The sequence below is a fragment of the Nannobrachium achirus genome, assembly GCF_963921795.1.
Source record: "Nannobrachium achirus genome assembly, chromosome: 9".
Classification (NCBI taxonomy): Eukaryota; Metazoa; Chordata; class Actinopteri; order Myctophiformes; family Myctophidae; genus Nannobrachium; species Nannobrachium achirus.
Genome location: NC_137818.1, coordinates 66,619,503 through 66,644,629, shown reverse-complemented (window position 1 = coordinate 66,644,629; position 25,127 = coordinate 66,619,503). Strand labels below are relative to the sequence as shown.

The 25,127-nt window shown below is 42.5% G+C and overlaps 1 protein-coding gene and 1 long non-coding RNA gene across 2 annotated transcripts; both read left to right on the top strand.

The window, feature by feature from the left end:
• The first annotated feature begins 4,456 nt into the window (after positions 1-4,456).
• LOC308291612 (uncharacterized protein) lies at positions 4,457-20,824 on the top strand. The gene is made up of 4 exons (XM_080733671.1): positions 4,457-4,465; positions 12,957-13,218; positions 15,142-15,221; positions 18,840-20,824. Exons 2-3 carry the CDS (start codon positions 12,972-12,974, stop codon positions 15,204-15,206), a joined length of 312 nt encoding a protein of 103 aa, XP_080589797.1. The 5' UTR covers positions 4,457-4,465; positions 12,957-12,971; the 3' UTR covers positions 15,207-15,221; positions 18,840-20,824.
• Positions 20,825-21,089: 265 nt separating this feature from the next.
• LOC308291613 lies at positions 21,090-24,177 on the top strand. Its single transcript, XR_013962343.1, has 3 exons — positions 21,090-21,449; positions 21,741-21,893; positions 23,943-24,177. It is a non-coding gene; the product is annotated as an uncharacterized lncRNA (long non-coding RNA).
• Positions 24,178-25,127: the final 950 nt, after the last annotated feature.

The following is a 25,127-nucleotide window of genomic DNA, read 5'->3' as shown; positions in this document are numbered from 1 at the left end:
TGAGTATTTATTTTTCTGTGTACTTTTTACTTTTATCCGTTACATTTTAACACAAGTATCTGTACTTTTACTCCGCTACATTTTCAAAACAGGCTCGCTACTTTGGTTTTATGTTAAGCCAATCTACAAGCCCACAACGCCTCACGCTGTGTGGCGTTGTGAGCTTGTAGATCGGCTATTTTTGGCTACATCGTGACAAAGACAATCAAGTCTGTTAAAAGTGGAAGGGTTAGGGTTAGTGAATATAATGCACCTCATCAACATCAAGTTTCATGCATTATTATGACACCAAATCAAAATAAAACATTTCCAACTTACTTTGATTGTCTATAAATAAACTGTTATTTCTTCTTTTGAAATCTTTTCTTTCACATCAATGACCATTAGACTCAGCAATAACCCACCTGTCTCCCTGACTCCAGTCATTTGACTTAATTCATTTGATTAAAAACTAGAAGCAGTGCTCTTCCGAGCACAGGTCTCCACCAGGCCAGGCGGCCTGTTATAGCGCCACCATGAGGCTGATTTGAAAAGTTTGAAGAGGCATTTCTTCCTCGGCCTAGTGGGAATGTGCGTGCACAATTTCACAAAAAGTGCACGCTGTGTTTGTGATTTGAGGCATTTTGTTCAAAACTGACCAATCTTACAAACTTTGAAAGCCAATCAGGATGGAATATGGACAATCAGACAGATTCATGTCGATCACATGACTGTAAAGATACTGTCTACCGATTTGCGTGATTTTTGGACAAAATCTGTAAGAGTACTGACAAAAGGTAGTTTTGCACAAATTGGCCTCCTGGTGGCGCTATAACAGGCCCATGTGAAAAATGTGGGCAGAGGTTCTGACTTGGCATCCAGGGAGTGTGTGTGCTCAGTTTGGCAGCGACCGGGCCAACGCCTCCGCAGATTATATTAGCTGGTAACTAGGGATGGGTATCGTCTGCGATACTTTTAATGGTATCGATCCATGATGTCGATACTATCGAGTATCGGTTCACGTAAAAACGAACGATACCTCGTTTCGATACTTTTGAATAATAATAATAATAATAAAACCTCAACAGTATCAATAGCCTATCTGTAAAAAGTATGTGTATATTCTATTGCAGATACCCTAGAATTAATTATACAATAGCAGCCATAACAGTAATAGTAGTCACATCAACTACTCTACTTGACATGAAAATGGCTGAATAACTTGCTTAATAACCTATTATGGTGTGTAAAATAGCCCATAGAAAAAGGGAAATAAGAATTATAATAATAATAAATAAAACGTATCGAAAATGGTATCGAAAAGGGTATCGTATCGATTCCCAGGTATCGAAAAAGGTATCGTATCGATTCAAAGTTGAACGATACGCATCCCTACTGGTAACAAACTTTGTGGACGGACGGACGGACGGACGGACGGACGGACGGACGGAGGCGAAAACATAGTCTCTCCCTGCCTTTGGCTGGTGGAGACAAAAACATAGAACAAATCTATTATAAAAGAAAAATCCTTTCCCTCTCTGTCAGGAGCAGTTGTTGTTGTTGTAGGACCCAAGTACAGGAAACAACAAACAGGAGATGCGGATCACAAACTTTAAGTTTATTAAGAACAACAAAGATTTAAGGCCAATACCCACTGGGCCAGATACAGGTAAAACCAGTAAGACTCCCTAATCGGGAAATAAGTGTCCGTCAGGTCACATACACAAACTTTAGAAAGGTAATGGTAGCCAATCAGGAGGGAATATGGGAAATGGGACAGATCCATGTTGATGACATGACTGTATAGAGATACTGTGTACCGCTTTGCGTGTTTTTAGGGCAAAATCTGTAGGAGCAGTGTCCAAACATGTGTCTTGCAAGAATCGGCCTCATGAGTGGCGTTTCCATAAAGCCATTTTTTTGCGCATTTACGGCTTATTCGCAAAATGTTTTTATGGAAACACTTCAAAATGCGAATAAACTTTCATTATCCGCAAAAAAAGTTATCCGCTTGGAGGAGGAGGATTTTGAGCCTTTATCGAATAAACTAAATGCACATGAGTGAATAGAAACTGGTCAGACAATAAATGCGAATAGATTATGACGTTCTAGGTCCATTTCCCCTGCCGCTTTACGTCCATGGTATAGCGTTAGCCCACAAAACAAACCGGTTGTTTGTTACACACGGAGTGACACAGACCGTGTGTAAATTCCTCCTGTTTTCACCTCCCAGAGTCAAGCCATCGATGGCGAACCCTTCCTCATCACACGGTGTTGCGTGCCTGAAGTGCCCAATCTCCAAGTTCACAGCAGCTCGCATCCACGTCTTTGCGCCACAATGCTGCAGGATGCAGTCTGCCCGGAGGACTCAACCGGGCGGCGGGGCGGCCGCCTCGGCGGCCGGGGTCGCTTGCTCTGTGCTCCCACCGGCCGCACTTTCTCCGTGGCGGTGCGTCGCGACCGGCTCTGGGTCGGGATGCGTGTGCAGCGAGTCACAGCAGTGCCCTCACGTCTCTCGGTCTGAAAAAATCAGCCTCATGATTCCATCCCAGCTCTGTGCACTGTGTGCAAGCCCGCGGGAAGTGTTTACAGCACGTTGGTTAGACGGACCCAGGCAGGATCTCCCAAGAATCGCATTTCATCAGTTTAATGGAAACAGGCTAAATTCGCTTTGTCTTAATGCGTATTTCTGAAAATTCGCTTCCCTAATGCGCTTAAGTTTATGGAAACGCCACTATGGTGGACTAGAAGAGGGCCATGTGAGAAATCAGGGTTGTGGTTTGCCGGCCAAGGAGTGTGTGTGCAAAGTGTGACATGGGTAGGGCCAACGGTGGCAGAGATAAGAGTAGGGGCAAAAGTGTGACGTGACGGACAGATGGAGGGACTGACGGACAGAAAAATATCTGTGTCCATTCAAGTGGATGGTAGTTCAGTCTCACCCACTTCAAACAGATATATTTTATCTGTATCTGGCCCAGTGGGAATGGGCCTTAACAATGACACAACTGAAAAATAACACTCTAGTAACTAAATTAATCGATTCATTGACTGAACTCACAACATGACACTGGAAACGACAGGGAACCCGCCACACGAAGAGGGAAATCTCGCTCTTCCGAACGACCGTCATTTCGACAAAGGAACATCGTGAGGGTACGCTGAAAAGCTTATAGGATCTCCTTTTAGTTGACCGTGTACCCGTGATTTTTACTGTCATGAAACTGTACTTTTCCCAATGCAACCTTCTAATAAATTCTTCACTCAATCAAACGATCGATCATCTGCAGCGGTATAGGTGGATTTTATTTCATGCAATAATGTATTTTACAGAGTGGGTGGGTTGCCGAGAGGTTCACCACCGCGGAGAATAGACTTTTAACAACGCAAAACTACCAGTTTGTTTAGGTGAGTACTAGTGAAGTAGACTTTAACTGATTAATTGCGATGAATTAATTACAGAGAATTAACGCGATTGAAAAAAAAATACGCATTTTAATCGCACTAGTAGTTTTTGCACCACAGAACCTTCAGTTTCGGGCATACCGATCATAGCGATGCACCAACCAAGAAGAGACAACAAACGCAAAGGGAGAAGTAGACGATCAAAGCGCTTTGCTTGGCCCAGTGGATGAGAAATTTAGATTTAAAAAACTAACTTGTTGATTGACTCGTACAACAAAATGTGTTTTACATGAAAAAAATGCTTCTCAGGTCAAATATCGATGTGCGATTAAACATGCGATTAATTTGGATTAATTAATTAAAAGGCCTCTGATTAATTAGATGATTTTTTTTAATCGAGTCCCAGCCCTAGTTAATATTTATTTTGATTGTAGTTGAGCCCTGGTAGGACAGTGGAATTCCTGGTCCTGTATCTGTGAGCCTGCTTCCAGAAGGAGCCGAAAACGGTTTTATTGTGAAAACTGCCGATCTACATGCTCACAACGCCTCGCGTTGTGAGGCGTTGTGAGCATGTAGATCTGCTATTTTCACAATTTCTGCCTCTAATATTTGACAATTTGGCCAATGTTTAATTTGTCATTTCAGAGGCATTAACAAAATCAATAACCAAAGACAATGCATAGCTATTTTGTATCCAGGACCTTCCAGGACCCTTGATCAATTCCAGGATCTGGACAGTCTGATAAACTCTGATAAACAAGCTGTGCCCTGGCATGACCCAGAGTGCACGTGAGTCTGTGTGTGTGTGTGTGTGTGTGTGTGTGTGTGTGTGTGTGTGTGTGTGTGTGTGTGTGTGTGTGTGTGCGTGCGTGCGTGCGTGCGTGTGCGTGTGCCGTGTGCGTCTCTCTCTCTCTCTCTCTCTCTCTCTCTCTCTCTCTCTATCTCTCTCTCTCTCTCTCTCTCTCTCTCAGTGAGTTGGGGCGTTCGGTGGAATTTTGTCTGACTTTAACTGTGTGTTTGTTTTCTCCTGGTTTTTTCACTTCTCTTCCTCCAGAACCAGAACCAGAACCAGAACCAGAACCAGGTAAGACTGCTGTTTTTATCTGAGTTGAAGAGTTTATATTTTAAGACTAGTGTTTTTATCTGAGTTGAAGAGTTTATAGTTTAAGACTAGTGTTTTTATCTGAGTTGAAGAGTTTATAGTTTAAGACTAGTGTTTTTTATCTGAGTTGAAGAGTTTATAGTTTAAGACTAGTGTTTTTATCTGAGTTGAAGAGTTTATAGTTTAAGACTAGTGTTTTTATTTGAGTTGAAGAGTTTATAGTTTAAGACTAGTGTTTTTATCTGAGTTGAAGAGTTTATAGTTTAAGACTAGTGTTTTTCTCTGAGTTGAAGAGTTTATAGTTTAAGACTAGTGTTTTTCTCTGAGTTGAAGAGTTTATAGTTTAAGACTAGTGTTTTTATCTGAGTTGAAGAGTTTATAGTTTAAGACTAGTGTTTTTCTCTGAGTTGAAGAGTTTATAGTTTAAGACTAGTGTTTTTCTCTAAGTTGAAGAGTTTATAGTTTAAGACTAGTGTTAGACTAGTGAAATGAAGTTTTTACGTGTGGACCTGTGGACCGTCAGAGTGTTGAGGAGATATTATTTATCCATGTCCATACCCTTATCAATCTTCCTTATCAATCCACTATTGATGTTATCTCATGTTATGTTTTATTTATTTGACATGGACATCACAATCACATTGGATGCATTGATTTAAGTGATTATAGCAGTGCTCATTCTCATCACCTGTCCACATGTTCTATTATTCTTAGTGGTAGTTGTTGTTGTTGTTGTTGTTGTTGTTGATAAACATAATGCTGGTCTATCTATCATTAAATAGAAGTTATTGGAGATAAGGCGATGTGTATGTACTGTATGTACTGTCACTTTAAACGCCTCATTTAGTGGTTCTAAACCTTTTCAGCCCAGTGAGCCCACGACCCCCAAAATAATCATATTTTAACTGTCTATTTTCAGAATTTCTGCCCCTAATATTTGACAATTTTTAATTTTAGAGGTAGGCCTACTAGAAAAGGTCTTGAAAGTCCTTAAATTGTCACTTTAGAAATGTGCAGATACCCTCTATACACTTAAACTTTATGTTGGCTTGTTTACTGTTGAGTGAGAAAACAATGTTGCACATTAAGTTAATCATCTGGGGACCCCCCACAAATAATGTGGGGACCCCCCAGGGGGTCCCGCCCCACATGTTGAGAACCACTGCTCTACATGGAGAGAGTTGACTGGAATCAGTTCACGTCACTGGCAGTGGTGTCAAGTAATGAAGTACTTTTACTTAAGCACTGTACTTAAGTACAGTTTTGAGGTACTTTACTTGAGTATTTCCAAATTCCAATACTTTTACTCCTACTCCATTACATCTGGGATCCAAATATTGTACTTTTACTCCACTACATGTATTTGAAAACTTTAGTCGTTAGTTACTTTGCAGATATAAATTATAATCTGTTAAAACATACATAAACCACTTTAGCCCCATTTTATACCTTGGCTATTTGAAAATAGCCGATCTACAAGCTCACAACTCGTCACATCGCGGCACGTTGTGAGCTTTTAGATCTGCTATTTTCAAACATTTTGTACTTTTACTTTTAGCACTTTAAGTACATTTTGATGCCAATACTTTTTTACTTTTACTCAAGTACTTTTTCTGGACTTCTACTTGTAAGGGTGCCCTCACACCAAAATACCTAGAGTGGAATCCACCAATGCATTTCAATGAGAATGGAGAGTTTTTTTGCCAGTAGAGGATTTCTGCAAAAAAACACTCCATTCTCATTGAAATGCATTGGCGGATTCCACTCTAGGTATTTTGGTGTGAGGGCACCCTAACAGAGTACTTCTGCAATGCAGTATTGATACTTTTAATTAAGTATAACATGTGAGTACTTTTTTCCCCCACTGGTCCCTGGAGGTTCCAGACTGGTACAGTAAACTGCTGCAGGGGTCAACGACCTCTGTTAGGGGTCAACGACCTCTGTTGAAACATCCCCAGTCTGGCCATGAGCCAAGTTGTTGCAATGTCTCCTGAACATTCAACGTTTTTCATCATTAAAGGAGTAGTTCACCTCCAAAATGACTTTTTTTTCCTATTGATTAGTCATGCCATGGAGACTGGAGTTCAATAATATTTTTTAGTTTTTTTGTCGCATTCCAAAGACAAACATTTGAATATAGTTAATTTACCCCAATTGATTCCGGATAGGTGTCTGGGTCCCCATCCGGAATCAATGGGGGAACATTTATTGTAATCAAATCATTGTCTTAGGAATGCGACAAAAAAACTAAAAGTATTTGTAACGACGAAACCCATCATTTGCAGCTACTGGTTGTCGATTAACAAGAACTAGTCTGGACGTGTGGTGCGATAAAAACTGATGTCCAAAAGGTGTTCTTCAGAGTTGCAGAATATGCAGTATTTATTTGCACTTTCAGGGTCAGACAATCCCTCAGTCTCAGTCAGTTTGCATGACAGAGAAAACAACTGCACACACAGTCAGAAGACTGTTGGTCTCAAACCCACAACACCTGTCGCTCATTGCTGGTGCTTCCTAAATAGACCTATTAGGCCACCTTGGCCTTTAACATGGGTGTCATCATCACTTTTATTTATACTCGAAGTCGAAGTACAGTTGAGAGCAAGCCCTCATTTTCAATGTAGCCGAGGTTACAATACAGAACAATAAAAACACAATTAACACACATTAAAACATAAATTAGACAGAGTAATTTACAAAAGAACAGAGCTAATAAATCAAGTGAAACAAACGTAGGCCTACAACCATGATTGAAAGTGTTAAGGATCAGTGCTTTGAACTTGCCAAGAGATGACAGTTCTAAAGACTTTTGAAGTAAGTTCCAGGATGTTGGGCCTCTGATGGAGAAAGCTGCCTCGTGTGAACCTTAGTGACATCACAATCAATCAAATAAGAAAATGGCTAAATGGCTCATACAGTATTATTGAACTCCAGTCTCCTTGGCATGACTAATCAATAGAAAAAACTAAGATCCTTTAAATTGATATTTTAGATAATTTAGATTGATTTTTTTCTCCTTCAAAAACGGCCGACGATGACGTCATCGACGGCAGCAAATCTGGACAGCCTGTTTTGAGAACCCGTGGGATGCTTTTAACCTCCGCCTTCCCAAAACCAGAGAAAGACACAACGGTCTGAAATGGGACTTTGTGAGGATAGAAGGTGCTAGTGGGACCCCAAAAAAAGGTTTTAAAATAGGAAAAGTGAAATTTCATGGTGTATCACCTTTAACCTCTCACTGCATTCAGTTTTCTACGACCAGCAAAGGCACTCGCAGTCGCAGAGTCACGTCCTGTAAATGCAGGTAGCATTTAGAAAAAGTTATTCATGCCTTCATCACATCACGCTTAGATTACTGTAATGCACTGTACACCGGCCTAACCCATAAATCCATTTCCCGTTTACAATTAGTTCAAAACGCTGCCGCCAGGCTCCTGTCAAACACCAGGAGATGGGACCATAACACCCCGGTCCTGGCAACACTTCACTGGCTTCCCGTTACTTTTAGGATTGATTTTAAAATTATTTTAATTAATTTTAAGGCACGAAAGTGTCTTGCACCCCAATACATTGTTGATCTCCTGCCCCCCTACCCTCCTCGCACCCCTCAGGTCCTCAGATGGGGCTCTCCTAAAGGTCACTGACAAATTCCACCTTGTAAACAAGGGAGAACGAGCCTTCTCTGTTCGTGCCCCAAAAATGTGGAACGCCCTTCCCAAGAGCATCCGACAAGCGGATAGTATTACATCCTTCAAATCTAACCTTAAAACATATCTGTTTAGTAAGGCATTCCCCCCCCCGGCCCCATTAAATTTGCACTTTTAATTGTTAAACTTTGTATACTTTTTGTCGATAGATCTGTTGTTTTTATTAATTTGAACTTTGTATACATTTTGTTGATGAATTCTTTTTTTTTTATGTTGCATCCTTTAACACTTTGAGTGCCAGCCCCCCCTGCCCCCCGTCCCTTACCAGTGCCACCATTAGGTCCCATTCATTTCTGCCCCAATTCCAGGGAATAAATTGGAAATTATCCGATATTCACATCGGAACAAAAATGGGAGGTTTGGTAAAAGAGGATTTTTTTTTTTACCAAAAAATTTTTGGAGTGATTTCGGTGAGCGGTTTTGGAGATAGGTGCTCGAGAGTGCGCACTGCGCAAACCAGTCAATAACCTCAGAAATCTAGATTCTGAGATATTTGAGTTCAAAGAAAAAAAACTTTAGGAAGCCATAGCAACAAATTGGTAAATGGTAACGGAACACAAGTACCCTTGACAGAAAGAATGACATGCCTACTTTCATTATGTGCAAAAAAAGTTAAAAAAATATTGTACCATCGTCTAGTTTCAAGGGGGCAAAGTGAAAAAGTATGAAATGACTCAGAAGGTAGAAATTGCCTTACATTTTGATAGAACTATGCACTGTGAATTCACTGTGTTTTTACCTGGTCTAGAAGGTCAGGAAGACAAAAAGTCAGAAAAGCGATGTCAACCTTTTATTTTATGGCAACATCGAACCCTAACCCTGGTGAGTACCTCACACATCCAGCATGAACATATTTATGTTCAACAATATTTACAAATATTTCCAAAAAAAAAGAAATCACAAATATGACTTCACAAAAATAAAATATAACTGGATAAAAGTAAAATAAAATAAATGTGCAGCAAGTAAAGAATAAATAAAATAATATAAAAGTCAGTACTGTACTGTACTGTATTCTCAAAAAAAGGCATTCAACAAGCCAACATTCAGGAGTCAAAGGCACCACAAATAAAGGTCAAAGATGGTACTGTTCACCGTGTGTGTGTGTGTGTGTGTGTGTGTGTGTGTGTGTGTGTGTGTGTGTGTGTGTGTGTGTGTGTGTGTGTGTGTGTGTGTGTGTGTGTGTACCTCAGGTGCCTCAAAATGGCCTGGTACCTGTTCCTTGCCATTGTTCTGGGAAAGTACGGCATGGCAATGTTTTTTTGACCACTGCATGGCAATCTCCGGCTTGTGAACGATAGCTGTGAGGAAGAGAAGTCTGACTCCTCCGCTCTCGCTATCTCCGCCATCATACTGTCCTCTGCGTTGTCATTGGTCTGGTTGCAGATCGGGCTCCCATCCTTCCTCCATCCAGTCAGACTCCACGGGCCCTGTATATGATAGAAATAAATACAAAATACTAAATGAACGTGCTTCTGTATAATTTGTATGTTCTTTAGCAAAGGCTGTCGCACAAAAGTAGTGAAAACAGCAGATCTACAAGCGAGGCGTTGTGTGCTTGTAGATCGGCTGTTTTCACTAGTCTAAATAATTTCAAATGTATATATGTATATATACGTGGCCACTGAATTCTATAGGCTCTGCTTTGATACAAATTTGATACAGATTTGAGATCGATTTGATAGATTATTATGTCACACACACACACACACACACACACACACACACACACACACACACACACACACACACACACACACACACACACACACACACACACACACACACTGATTGTATTACTAAACTATCTATCTAGGTATACACACACAATAAAAAACTAAACTATAAAGAAATGTATTCTTACTGGAAGAAGTTGGAGGAACTTCATACACCTACTACAAACCATGGATTGACATCTAGACCTACTGCACATACAGTATGAAACAGAGCTGATACCTTTATGTACTATGAGGAAAATAATGCTGCTATTTGTACCCTGTATATATATAAAACTAGACCAGGTCAACCTGGTTGTGCCAGACCCCGGTTCTGCCAACCCTCTGGGCCTATAAATTTAATGGTACATTTATAGGCTGTCTGTCCCTTTATAGGCTGTCTGTCCCTCCCTCATGTCATCATCATTTGTGACATTGTGATGACATGAAGGCTTTGTCTGTCGGTCTATCCCTCCCTCATGTCATCATCATGTCATCATCATGACCATCTATGGAGAAAAACCGGACAGACCGACATTTGCTTATGTAGGCCTACCCATTTCATGGGTCTGGCAATGACAATGCGACATAGCATTTTCAACTGTTTTTTGCCAGACCCATGAAATGGGTAGGCCTACATAAGCAAATGTCGGTCTGTCTGTCCTGGTTTTCTATATAAAGGGTATATATGATGATGACATGATGATGACATGCCTACAAAAGGCATGATGTCATAAATGATGATGACAGACAGGGGGTCTGGCACAACCAGGTTGACCTGGTCTAGTTTTATTGTATGTGTGATACTTGCTTTGGCAATGTAAACGTATGTTTTCTCATGCCAATAACGCTCCTTTGAATTGAATTGTATATTACCAAATGCACCCTACGTGGAAAAAAAACAATAGCAGGTCAGGCTTATTGACATCGGTTATTGATTGATTGAAGAATGTATTACAAGCTTGCATTAGAGTAGACCTACAGATTCATGGCTCATTTCCACAGGAACACACTTTATGATATGCATACAGTGGTGTGTTCTAGACTTTTTTTGAGGGCATACGATCAGCTACTATTCGTTTGGCCAGGGCAGACGCTATAGTACATAATCCCTATCAAATACGCTACTTTGAAAGGTTCACGAGGGCAGACGCCGTTCATATTTTATTGTTCCTCCATCACGGAGGTATAGAGGCCGGCGCCTGGCGGCGCCGTGCCTGCGAGGGTGTGCCAAGTCGGGCGAGGTGTGGAGGGTAGTCCCCGGTGAGTCCCCAGAACACAGCACTGATCTCATATAACATTGAAAGACAGACAGACGTATAGAACATATTGAAACGTAAAAAGCATAGCTTTATAATGCTTACCCGGTTCGCTGATCGCAGCACACCGAGCGACCGGGTCGTCCTCCTTGGCTAAGTCCACGCACGGCCTCATTTGGGTGTATTAGCGCCCGCTGCAACTCCGCTCTCCGGGGCCATACCTATCGGTGCAGCCGGTGGGCGCCGTAAGATGATACACTGCTCCAAACAGCCTGCCTCCGGTCCGGATCACCGCCGTAGCTCCTCCGTCCACTGTGGATGGCTGGCGACGTTCCTTGGCTCCCCCGACACAGCAGCAAAAACACAGAATTCTCTTCAAATCGCCGGCATCAGCGTTCAACGGCATCACCGTTCATCCTCACGCGTCGCCTCAGTCAAGTCCCAAACGCAGCCGCGCAGCAACAAACGAAAGTCCAACTGGTGCTTCGGGTTTTGATTATGGTCGGTGGCGGCGCTGGGCAGCTGCGGGCTTGGTGTCCACGGCCACGGGGCATGGTTCGGCTGCCTGCTTGGTCTCCATGTGCGGCCATGACTTGCTCTCTGATCAGCGGAGCAACGGTCCGGTAACTGGGACGGCGTTTTCTTTTTCTACAAAATGGACCCCAACCTACAAAGAAACTAGCCCTTCCCTTCCCCCACTCCTCCTAGGTAAAACCTTCCGATCTCTCTCTCTATCTCTATCTCTCTAAATAATACTACATCTAATGATTTTATAACTAATTCTAGCTCATTCTCTCAATATATCTCTCTCTCCCTCTGATTGCTGTGTGTCCGCTTACGGTAAAAGTCACTGAATTCTTTGAGACCCTTGTTTCTGGGGGGAACCGGCCAATCAGCATGCTTGAATTTGGTCACATAAGCGTGTGATGTCATGCAGGGGCGTCAATTGGGTATGGCAGGGGTATGCAGCTGCCATACCTTGACAGGGGGAAATAATAAAAATGTACTTTTCATCGTGCCTGTTGCTAAGGTATGGCAACATGACTGGTGTCTTCACCAGACACCAGTCATGTTGCCATACCTTAGCTTGTTCTGAACTGACGCCACTGAATTGTCATGCATGACGACCGTCCCATCGTCCAAAAGGGCTGTATCTTGGTTACCGCATAGATCCAACACTGTACTACTGTAATATGGAAAAAAAAGCATCTGGCGTCATATGACGCCAATATTATTTTCTGGCATCATTGCCAAGGTCGTGTCGGACGTCATATGACGCCCTGGCACTGAAAGTGTTAAGTATGGCCTTTTTACCTTAGACTTAGTGTAACTGTTGCTTTTCTTGTTTCATCCATTTTAACTATTTTTGTTTCCCTTGCTTTTTACTGTGTAGATTAGTTGTGCAGCACTTTGTGACTTTGTCTAGAAAGGTGCTATATAAATAAAGTTATTATTATTATTATTATTATTATTACTACGGCAGAAGGTCCCTTCCCACGTAGCGCCTACTCCGTCTGCTGCGTGTATGCGTCGCCATGGGAACCAAAGCGAAAGTGAAAGGGGTGGGAACCGGCGCCGCCGAGGCTTTGCTTAACCATTCTGACCGCTACGGCGATTACGTCATGGCAGCCGTAGTCCGCCTGGCGTTGCCGTCCTGAAAATCTTAAAGCTTAAAGTCCCTAATGTTTCTCTGTCTGTCCATCTGTCTGTTTGTCTGTCTGTCTGTCTGTCTGTCTGTCTGTCTGTCTGTCTGTCTGTCTGTCTGTCTGTCCATCTGTCTGTCTGCCTACAGTGTGTGGGTGTCATCATGAAGACGTGTGGAGCGTTGCTGGTCCTCCTGGTGTGTGTGTGTGAGTGTGGGGCTCAGGGAGAGAGACAGGGGGTCCCCACCATGGAACAGAGGATGACACGCCTGGAGGCCAGAATGAGCGCCGTCACAAGCAGGATTAGCTTGATGCTGGAGGACAATTGGAGGGAGATCTTTGAGGACGAGATCCGGAAGGAGCTCAACGTCACCAAGCATGAGATGCAAGGACTGGCCAAACAAAATGCAGGTTAGCAACACGGTTAGCTTGTGAAAATTAATGCTTTTAAAGCGATAATGTGTACCGATTGGCGTGAATTTGTTGGAATGGGGCTCTTAAGTCTGACATCATTTTGTAGGCAGAGGAGAACTTTTGGGGCCAAAAGGCCCCAGCGCCCGTACATCTTTTTACTTTTTTACTATTTACTAATTTGTCTTCTCTTTCTTGTTAACAGGAAAGTGGTAGAATTATACTTTAGTCATTGTTTTTGTCTCGGATCTGTTGAAATAGTGAGGGACACATATTGACAATAAATCTGCTTGGAGGTCTGACTGCAAAATGACGTCACGGCTTAAAAGCTCCAAAGTAAAAGTAAATCAAAGAACAACATTGCTGGGCAGAATCTCCACTTTTGTCAACAAAAGAGCCCTCATGGCTCTTGCTGGGGTCCTCATTCAGTCCCTCTTTGACTACGCTTGCACCTCATGCTACTCCAACATCAAAAAGCCACTAAAGACTAAGCTCCAAACTAGGGTTGTTCGATGTGGCCTAAAAATAAAATCTCGATTTATTTCTCAGAAAAGTAAATTTTCGATTCCGATTTCGATTTTTTGTTAAAAGAATAATACATTGTTTCAAGCCAAAACAAGCCAGCTCTTGGAGGCTGGTGAAACGGGTGAAAAAATAGCTAAGGCCGCCCCTGCACCACTCATGCACGGAGATGTTGATTGATTGTAAATGGGGGCGAATCGTTTCGCTTCCCGACGCAAAATTAACACAGTGACAGGGACAGTAGGAGTAGACTACAGTAGTTGGGTAACACAGAATTAATAAGCTTCTTTTAAACAACAAGTAAGTTTACCAGCTCAGCAGCATTTTGTTCTGTTTGCTGCCTGAACCATCGCGAGTGAGCGCAGTGCTGTGGTGAGCTCTGCCCGGTCTGACGTGCGCTGCACGCGCATCGAAGAAATGACAAAAAATGAGAGAAATTAGTATTAATTTGGTGTCGGACCTTGTCGTCCTGCTTTAGGAGGACGGGGCTGTGTACTTTGTGCCCCGTGCAAGGCTCCAATGAGTAAGAACTACCCTAACTAAAGTGAAAATCGATTTTACGATTTCTTTTTTTTTAAATCGTCCAAAGGAAAAAACCTGGATTTCGATTAGAAATCGATTAATCGAAAAACCCTACTCCAAACCTCCCAAAACAAACTGATTTTGACTACTTCTCCACCTGGGGTCATGACCCACGTTTCTCCCACACATTTTGCTAGCCTAAGATGGCTCAGCGTTGAAGACAGGGTTAAACAACTAAAAATGGGATTGACTTTCAAAATAGTCAACGCAAATCTGCCCTCCATCCCCATCATCGAGTCCATCCTCACACATTCCATCATCACCTGGTTCCCCGCTGCAGCTGCAAAAGATCTCATCAAGCTGCAGCGGGTGATACGCTCTGCAGAGAGGGTGATTGGCCGTCCCCTGCCCTCCCTCAAGTCCCTGCACGACTCCAGGGTGCTGAGGAGGGCAAGAAAGATCATGGCTGACCCCTCCCACCCTGGTCACGGTCTCCTCACCCTGCTCCCCTCTGGGAGAAGGATGCGGCATCTGGGGGCCAAGACAGAGCGACACAAAAACAGTTTTTTCCCCTCAGCCGTCAGGCTGCTCACTGACCCTGGTTTCCATTTTTCCCCTGCCCCTTAGGGACATCAGCAATATGTCGCACTACTGAACACTACTGCACTTTATATATATTATTTATTATTTATTTTCTGCACGGTGTTGTTTTGTGTTTGTTGGTTTCATGTTATTTGTGAAAAAAATATTGAATGCACACTTGTATGTTACCAAAGCAAATTCCTATGTGTGATACACAATGGTAAATAAAGGAATCTGAATCTGAATCTGAATCTGAAGTACCAGCATATCTGACCAAACATCTCCATCTGTCTTCAGAAATGGCTTCCAAATTGAGTTCCTCTGAAGAGAAGGTGCCAGTGAAAACCAGCTGTTGGAACTGAAGGAAGAAAGTGAAGGTACGTTTACACACACACACACACACACACACACACACACACACACACACACACACACACACACACACACACACACACACACACACACACACACACACACACTAACAACTGACACACACACACACACACACACACACACACACACACACACACACACACACACACACACACACACACTAACAACTGACACACACTAGCAACTGACACACACACACACACACACACACACACACACACACACACACACACACACACAGGGATGGACGGACACACGGGTGCGGCCTGGCCGCACCACTTTTGAATCCCAATTGGCCATCTTGGATCACATGACCACATGTTTGAGCCTGCACTACAAATGGAGCGATGGTCCCAGAATTGGAGTTCTGTTCAACCAATGTCTTTTGACCAAATGGGCAATGAAAACATCAACATCCCCAAAAGGATTGAAAAGAAGGGCTACAATAACCGGATTGAAGGGTACATCCATGATATGTGGCAACATTACTGTGTACAAAGACTTGCTACAGTATCTGTGCAGTGCTTGCTCCGCCGTCATATTAACTTACTGTATTGTGATTTTTACACGTTAATTATGAATAAATCTAACATGATTAACTAACGTTCTAACAACTTAAAGCTATAATACAGGTATGTAACTTTTCCAATAAAACAAATCTTAAAATTGTCAGCTAACTATTAAATTGCTAAAGTTTTAGAACACTCACTCTGTGAATTCCAGCCCCTAAAGCCTTCTGTAAATATGCTTTCTATGATCCTGGCCGGGGACCGGATTTCGCGGCAAAATTACGTCATCTGCATCCTTCCGTATAGGTTCTCTCCAGATCATACACTACCGGCCAATCACAGCTCGGATTATACACTACCGGCCAATCACAGCACGTCTTGCCGTCTTTTCAGGAAGTAGCTTGCCTCAGCAGTGTTTACTCTGGTGTAGGAGTCTAGCCTGTTACTCCCCAACGCCTGGTCGCAGAGGGACGCGAGACCCCTCTACGGATGCGTCTGAGCATTGCATGGCGGATACATATTTGCCTTCCCTCGCTCTGCACACTGAATGACTGGAGGTCCAGTGAGTAGCAGCTCCAGCAGGCAGCAGCACCAGCGTGGTCTCTTCTCTCTCTCTCTCTCTCTCTCACTCACAAATGCTCGGCTCGAGCTCTGTCAAAAACATTTAATCTACAAGGGAGGCAGCACATTATAGACGTGCCGCCTCCCTTGCTGCACAACTCGTCGTGGAAAAGGAAAACATATCAACATGGAACACTAGCAATTAGTAAAGTTGTGTTTAAGCTCTTCTTTTCTCTTTAAAACGGTCGGCGACACGTTAGCAGCGATACACGCAGCAAAGGCGTGTGTGTGTGTGTGTGTGTGTGTGTGTGTGTGTGTGTGTGTGTGTGTGTGTGTCGCGCGCGCGCCTCCCAGTCCACCACTCTTCGTCTCCAGCCAGAGCCAGGCTGACTTGTGTCCGCTCTGCGATGCCCAAAAGACGGCCACACAAGCATTTGGAAGTCGGCGTGTCTCCCTCCCAACGACCGCTGTTTCCTTGGATTCACAGCCGAGATTATGAACGTAAAGCCGGGCTGAATGAATGAGAAGACACCGCTGAGTACCGAAATGAAGTCGGGAGGTCACAACATTTCGTCAGCACCGTAGAGCCGAATTTAGTAGGTTGACGCCCCCCCCGAACCGGGGGATGCGAACCATATTTGGGTTCGCCTAGTGCCGAACCGAACTTAGTTAGGCTCCTTATAACGGTATGGATCGACCCTTAGCCACACCCCACAGTGTTGGGTGAATGGCAATTAGGGGAGGAGTTGATTCTGTGATGTCATCATATCTGTGTTTTTAACTAACACTTTTGACCAGAGGTGGCAGCCTCCAAGAGAAAACAAACAAATACGAAGTGAATAAATAATTGCTCATAAAAACCTAATGAGGCACTTTCAACCTCCTAGACACATGAAAAACAGAAAAAGTACAAAACTCTGGCACCACCTCTTTAAAGTACCAAAATTACTCATTATGCAGAATGTCCCATTTACAGTTTTTAAATGTATAAAAATAGCAGATCTTGTACATGGTTTTTCAATTGGCCATGTCAACATGTCTGTAAGGCTGAATTGGTTAATGTATGTTTTGTAGGGGTGTAACGATACATTTGAACAACGATACGATACGTATCATGATACATGGACGATATTGGTTCATTCATGGTGATACGATACGATTCAATGATTTAAAATCGATATAGTAACTATTTAGCAAAGACATTAAATATGTGTGAAACGTGTCAATAGTGCAGGTTTTTAAGGTAAAATTCTATTATTATGGATATAAATAAGTGAACTGTGATTCTTAAGCACAGTCATGGACATTATATTTCAACACATACTGTATGGACAAACGCACACCTTGACATGAACACAGAGATTACACACATCTATCGATAGACCAAGAGTAGCTATATGGAATGGAAAGGTAATTAAACCCCTCTTTTTAGTTTTCCCTCTTAAAACTGCTAAATGCAAGACACAAATACTTTTGCATACAATCAATTATTTGCCTTGTAAAACGATATATGATTTTCAGAGCCAAACAGTACGATATTTGCTTTTGCATATCAATAAAGTAGATCATTGCTAATTAAAAACGATTTTTCGATTAAGTTACTGTATCGTTACACCCCTAATGTTTTATAATAATAATAATAATAATAATAATCAAAATCTACAAAGTAACTCAGTTTTTAAATAAATGTAGTGGACGTAGTGGAGTACAAGTGTAGTGTTGTAAATTGGTATTACTCAAGTATAGTACAAATAACTCAAGTGTACTTAAGTACAGTACTTAAGTAAATGTACTGCACTCCACTGGCTGGAGCTCCTTGTGTGACCTGTTGAGTTCTGCCATCATAGTCACAGTCAAGGAGACAGAGTTTGTATGTTGTATTCATTCAGTAGTCTGCATTCTAGAGTTTGTATGTTGTATTCATTCAGTAGCCTGCATTCTAGAGTTTGTATGTTGTATTCATTCAGTAGCCTGCATTCTAGAGTTTGTATGTTGTATTCATTCAGTAGCCTGCATTCTAGAGTTTGTATGTTGTATTCATTCGGTAGCCTGCATTCTGTTCACTGTCGGTTTCAACATTTGGCTCAGACTGTCGGTCTTCGGTCACTCACTCCCTAAAGCCGCCGCCCTAAAGCTCACAATGAGGAAAGATGAACGGTGAATGAACCGTCTCTCTCGCCGCGTTTTGCAACTGAACGCCATGAGCGGTTGAACGGGTCTTTTCCGGATGGCGACCCGGTTCATTTCTTTCACCATGAAGAACTGGTTCATTTGAACCATAAAGAACTGGTTCATTTGAACCATAAAGAACTGGTTCATTTGAACCATAAAGAACTGGTTCATTTGAACCGTTCATCACCAGAGGTGGAAAAGTAAAAGTATCAATATTGCAAGTAAAAGTCCTGTATTCGACTCAGTACTTTTACTTTGACTTCGAAGTCGAATAGAAGTGTGTGTGTGTGTGTGTGTGTGTGTGTGTGTGTGCGTGTGCGTGCGTGTGTGTGCGTGCGTGCGTTCCTGATCTGTCTTCAGAAATGGCTGCCCAACTGAGTGCCTCTGAAGAGAAGGTGTCAGACCTGCAGAGCAGATTAACCCTAGGATGCATGAGTGGGGTCAAAAATGACCCCAGGGGTTGTTATTCTTCAATATCTTTAAAATTAAAAGTTTAAATATTTTCATATTCCAGGTATTCCTCATGAAACATGTTTGTGACATGAGGCCATTTGCATTTTTATTTATTCTTTCATTAATTTTAAGAAATTGCAGTTTTTGTATCACTACCCCACTCTTCCATGAGTGGGGTCAAAAATGACCCCAATTAAAATCAATGTATTTTTGCAATAAACTACTTCGCTCTCACACATAACTCTGACATACTTTTGCCTAGCAACGTGATTTCAACTTTAAAACACTCACACGACTTTGGCCTTTTTTCCGCCAATAGGGACGAGCTGGAATTGTTGAAGCCCCGCCCCCTCTGTCTACTAAACGCGTGCAGCAGCTGTCACATTTTGCTGTCACACTTTGCTCTCACATGTAACTCTGGCATACTTTTGCGTAGCAACGTTATTTCAACTTTAAAACGCTCACACGACTTGGCACTTTTTCCGGCCAATCGGGACGAGCTGTAATTGTTGAAGCCCCGCCCCCCCTGTCTTCCTATTGGCTGGGCTTTAAACATCCATAACTCCAGTTCGCAGCATGGTACCGTCTCGAAATTTGGTGTCTGGACTTAGACCGCCATAGGGATGAGTTGCAATTGTTGAAGCCAAGCCCCCTCTTCCCTCCTATTGGCTGGGCTTTAAACATCCATAACTCCAGTTTGCAGCATTGTATACAGTCTCGAAAATTGGTGTCTGGACTTAGGGCCAATATGGATGAGCTGTAAGTGTTGAAGCCCCGCCCCCTCTTACAAGTCTGTTGTTTCCACCCGCCCTGACGGTCGCTTACTGGTAATAGTAGTAATAGTAGTAATAAAAGTAGTAATAGTGTAATAGTAGTAGTAATAGTAATAATAATAGTTGCGACCGTAGATTGCAAGTATGTGAACGGTCAAAGCTTGTCCATAATGTATGTATGTATCTCTGTCACGCCTGACACTGTGGGTCTATGGGTTTGTCGCTCTGACATCAAGCTCTGATATCACTGTGATGTCAGGGGAACCACTCTAACAGAATGGGTTTGCCGCTCTGACATCACGCTCTGGCTTCACTATGATGTCAACTAACAGAATCCCTTTTATGCCCATACATGGAGTTCCCTGATGTCATTAATATTAAGCCCATATCTAACAGGACTTCATATGGGAATACCCATATATGGAGACCACATCGTCCAACATACAACACTAACAGATTCCATATATGGCCAAGACATCCCATATCTGTGTGGCAGGTTCTACAGACAGGGATCTCCATGTATGGGCATAAAAAACGTTTACATCACAGTGAAGCCAGAGCGGCAAACACATTCTGTTAGAGTGGTTCCCCTGACATCACATTGACATCAGAGCATGATGTCAGAGCGACAAACCCATAGAACCACAGTGTCAGGCGTGACAGAGATACATACATACATACATACCTACCTACAAGCTGTGACCGTTCACATACTAAACTTGCGACCTACGGTCACAACTATTATTACTAATATCACTACTATTACTATTATACTACTATTACTATTACTACTATTACTACTATTACCAGTAAGACTCCCTAATCGGGAGGTAAGCGACCATCAGGTCACATGTTGATGAGATGAGTGTAGACATAGTGTGTACCGATTTGCGTGATTTTAGGGCAAAAATTGTAGGAGCAGTGTCCAAATACTACTATTACTACTACTATTACTACTATTACTACTATAATTGCCAGTAAGACACCCTAAGGGCGAGAAGCAACCGCCAGGGCGGGTGGAAACAACAGACTTGTCAGAGGGGGTGGGGCTTCAACAATTACAGCTCGTCCATATTGGCTGTCTAAGTCCAGACACCAAGTTACGAAACGGTACCATGCTGCAAAATGGAGTTATGGCTGTTTATAGCCAAGCCAATAGGAGGCAAGAGGGGGCGGGGCTTCAACAATTGCAGCTCATCCCTATGGTGGATTAAGTCCAGACACCAATTTTCAAGACGGTACCATGCTGCGAACTGGAGTTATGGCTGTTTAAAGCCCAGCCAATAGGAAGACAGAGGGGGCGGGGCTTCAACAATTACAGCTCGTCCCTATTGGCCGGAAAAAGTGCCAAGTCGTGTGAGCGTTTTAAAGTTGAAATCACGTTGCTACGCAAAAGTATGTCAGAGTTACTTACGTGTGAGAGAAAAGTGTGATAGCAAAGTGTGACAGCTGCTGCATGCGTTTAGTAGACAGAGGGGGCGGGGCTTCAACAATTACAGCTTGTCCCTATTGGCAGAAAAAAGGCCCAAGTCGTGTGAGTGTTTTAAAGTTGAAATCACGTTGCTAGGCAAAAGTATGGCAGAGTTACGTGTGAGAGCAAGTAGTTTATTGCAAAAATACATTGATTTTAATTGGGGTCGTTTTTGACCCCACTCATGGAAGAGTGTAGGTATTGGTTGGTCATGCATCCAAGGGTTAAATGCCAGTGAGAACCAGCTGTTGGAACTGAAGGAAGAAAGTCAAGGTACGTTTTCAGATACATGATGTTTATAGTCTGTTAACAGCCATCAAAGTAGCTTACCTTTGTGATTTTATATTAAAAAAAAGAACAATCCATTATTTCCAATTGCAGTCCCTGTCGCTCAGAGCCGCAAAAAATGAAATAAAATTATATATACATTATGGGAGCCGCCAAGCGAGAGGCTCCTCCTACCCCTCGGTTTGCACCAGTTTTCAGACATAGAAATAGAGAAAGTAGATCCAGGCTGAAAAAGAAAATGACTAGAAAAGTGATCCCATGTTGTTTTGATTTCAGCTCATGGTGGTCAGCTGTCCACCTTAGAAGTGAAGCTGAACGCCAGTGAGACCAACATGGAGGCCAAAATGGAGTCCTTGAAGACCAACATGGAGGCCAAAATGGAGGCCTTGAAGACCAACATGGAGGCCAAAATGGAGGCCTTGAAGACAGGTGATTAGCCCTTCACTAAGCCCCTCCCCCAACCCATCCTTGTCCAATACCACGTTAGCTACGAGTTAGTAAGAGAGGAGCGCTGGCAAGCTTTGCTTCTCAGGCAGTGACTTGCAGGTCAGCTTGTTCACATGTATGTAAATAATCCATAATTTCTGGAGGAAAAGCTTCAGAAGTTCTCCTGAATCTAGTAAACAACATCTAGTAAAGCTGTAGTATGCTATGCACTGGAGAAATGACATTATTTCAATAAACACAGGGGAAAGTTATGAGGGAGAAATAGCTCTGAAACTATGGCGGAACAAGTCAGAACAGGGCCGGTAAGCAAGCCACAATGACCGGGGCCCCCAATCGCCAAACCACCAAACACCCCCCCCCCCCCCCCCCCCCCTAAATGTCTTTGTGAACAAAGAAACAAACAAACCGCTGGTGGTTTGTCTTCCTTGCCGCTGATATAGAGCGCTTGATGTTTCACAGAATTCTTTCCAACATAGCTAGACGATGCCTGAGATATTCCAGCAGCGTTGGTCCATTTCTTGGTTCAGTTTCCCACCAGCAGTATAAGTGTTCTTACATTCCAGGGTCCCACAACTATATTGTCTCTAGTGTGGAACCTGCATTGCCTGGCTCCAGCCAATAGACCCGCCCACTCTCTGAGTGGACAGCTTCTCTTGGTCTGGTGTTGCATAATGAACCTCTACCTGCTTTGGTCTGAGGCAAGACCAGCCAATGAGAGTCGAAGCCTCGGAGGAGGGGGTGGGTCTAACTTTTGAAAATCAACAGAAACAGGAGAGGGAGGGGGACCTCACCTCTCTAGGTCGTCCTCAGACCAGAGCTCTTAATTGCTCCCTTTGAACTTCAAAAGGGTTCTGAACTGCAGTAATTGATTGAGCCATACAAGTGTCAATAGCTTGTTAGTGATCACTCTAATCAATTAAAGCATCAAAAACAACGACCTGTTTGATGCCTGTCATTGAGGGGAGGGGGAAATGTTTTTGTGTCCACACAAGTCAAACACAAACCTTCCCACCAGACCCACTCTTGTGATTGGGAATTTCAAATTTTAAATCCCCTCTCCTTTGAAATCTCTTGTCAATGGGACAATGTCAGACTCAAGCTCCAGCGCAGAGTCTGAAAATCAGGCTAGAATCTGCAGAGTTTCCCAGTAGTAAACTTTCCACCTCCGTCCTGGTGGTCAACAGTAGGTGTGGTCCTTGTTGACCCGGGCGACCGCCAAGCCGCTATGGGTAAAGCTGTAGTCATCATGGTGGGTCTATGGGTAAAGCTGTAGTCATCATGGTGGGTCTATGGGTAAAGCTGTAGTCATCATGGTGGGTCTATGGGTCCATCACTCTCCATGTTGGATGCAGTTTAACGTCATGCCCAGGACATATTCATTATTAATTAAGTATTAATTATTAAAGGGATCCCTGGCTAATTATGACAAATATGCCTTAATACATTATAATTGTCCTCTATAAATACAATGTAAAATTAAAAACACCTTAATTATTTTATTTCTTCTAGAAATAGCTAATCTTTCACTCAATAGGTGAAATGTCCGTCGCAAGTTAATGATGTCATAAATGTCATGTGTGATCTATCCCTATGGAATTTATGGCATGCATGTGCAAATACAAACAAACGTAATACTTCCTATGGTTAATATGAGCATCAAATCAATATTTCAAATGTGTTTGTGTTTTTTTGCACATGCATGCCATAAAAATGACACATGACATTTATGACATCATCAACTTGCGACATGCATTTCCCCTATTGAGTGAAAGATTAGCTATTTCTAGAAGAAATAAAATATTTAAGGTGTTTTTAATTTTACATTGTAGTTATAGAGGACAATTATAATGTATTAAGGCATATTTGTCGTATTAGCCAGGGATCTCTTTAAGGTTAAGAAATCCTTCATCGTGCACTCATTAAAAGTTACCTATAAGTTTTACATCTACCAGGTTTAAAGTGGGAAAACACATTGGAGGGGTTTTGGGGATTTTTAACTTTCACCAAGTTTCTCTGTTATATATTTTTTAGATATGGTCGCCAGACTGAATGCTAGTGAAAACATTCTGGAGAACTTGAAGGAAGAAGGCAAAGGTAATTTGGAGATGACAACGTTTAAAAATGACTTTTAGTGTTAATTACAAATTGGTTTGAGCTCAGAGAATAGTTGTATTCTCTCTCTCTCTCTCTCTCTCTCTCTCTCTCTCTCTCTCTCTCTCTCTCTCTCTCTCTCTCTCTCTCTCTCTAAAGAAACACATGCAAACAAAACTGCATGAATATTCTATGTATGAAGTATGACTAATCTAATAGCAATGCTGTGTTGATTTATTTGGTTTTTTTTTTACCTTATACTGACCTATTTAATAGGCTATTGGATTCTTTGCAAACAGGCCACGAGGGGTCGAGCCCAACTTGTTGGCAATGCTTTTTGAAAACCTTGTGCCCATACCTAACATCATGCCAAAAATCGAAATCTTATCACCAAGTGCACAATTGTTATGATTTTTTATATATTAATTAAATCCCAGTTATAGGCATTTTAAGCTCCCGGCAGCCATCGTGGACGTCATCTTGAAAATTATGCCTTTCCTGAAGTAATTATTGTTTTCCAAATAAGACAGTGATGTCACTGAAAAGCGACAGGTTTTCTGTCTGCCGTTTCCCCTCTTCTCTGTTAACATTACGGGTAACCCATTCAAGTGTCAAATTAAATGTGACACACATCATGTATTTAGAAAACAAGAAGATATGTTGGCAGAGTCAATCTATACATTTGGAAACATATTTTTATTTAAATCAATATAGTCTTCAGTTTGTATAGGATTATTTTAATATTAGGCTAACCACAGTTGAATTTCGATAACTTCTATGGGCTGGCTTGCAGTTCACCGTTCTCCCTTACCTGAAGTGGGGCCGCTGTCTCAATTGTGGGCGTGAATTTGTAGGCGCCTGTGTGTCTCTATTGGGACATATTACTTAAGCCCTGTCCCCTCTTAAGCCCCGCCCCTATCTTCCTATTGGCTGAGCTTAAAACAGCTTTAACTCCAGTTTGCAGCATGGTACCGTCTTGAAACTCACTGTGTGTACTTAGACAGCCAATAGGAATGAGCTTTAATTGCTGAAGCCCCGCCCCCTCTCTTCCCATTGGCTCAGCTTTAAACAGCCATAACTTCACTTCCCAACACGTTATTGGTCCAAACTCGGTGGGTGCTCCAA

What these genes read in the sequence shown, in the direction of transcription:
- LOC308291612 (XM_080733671.1), top strand. Translation starts at nt 12,972, where the DNA reads ATGAAGACGTGTGGAGCGTTGCTGGTCCTCCTGGTGTGTGTGTGTGAG. An exon ending in ACTGGCCAAACAAAATGCAG is followed by an intron (nt 13,219 to 15,141) that starts GTTAGCAACACG and finishes ATCTGTCTTCAG; the next exon opens with AAATGGCTTCCAAATTGAGT.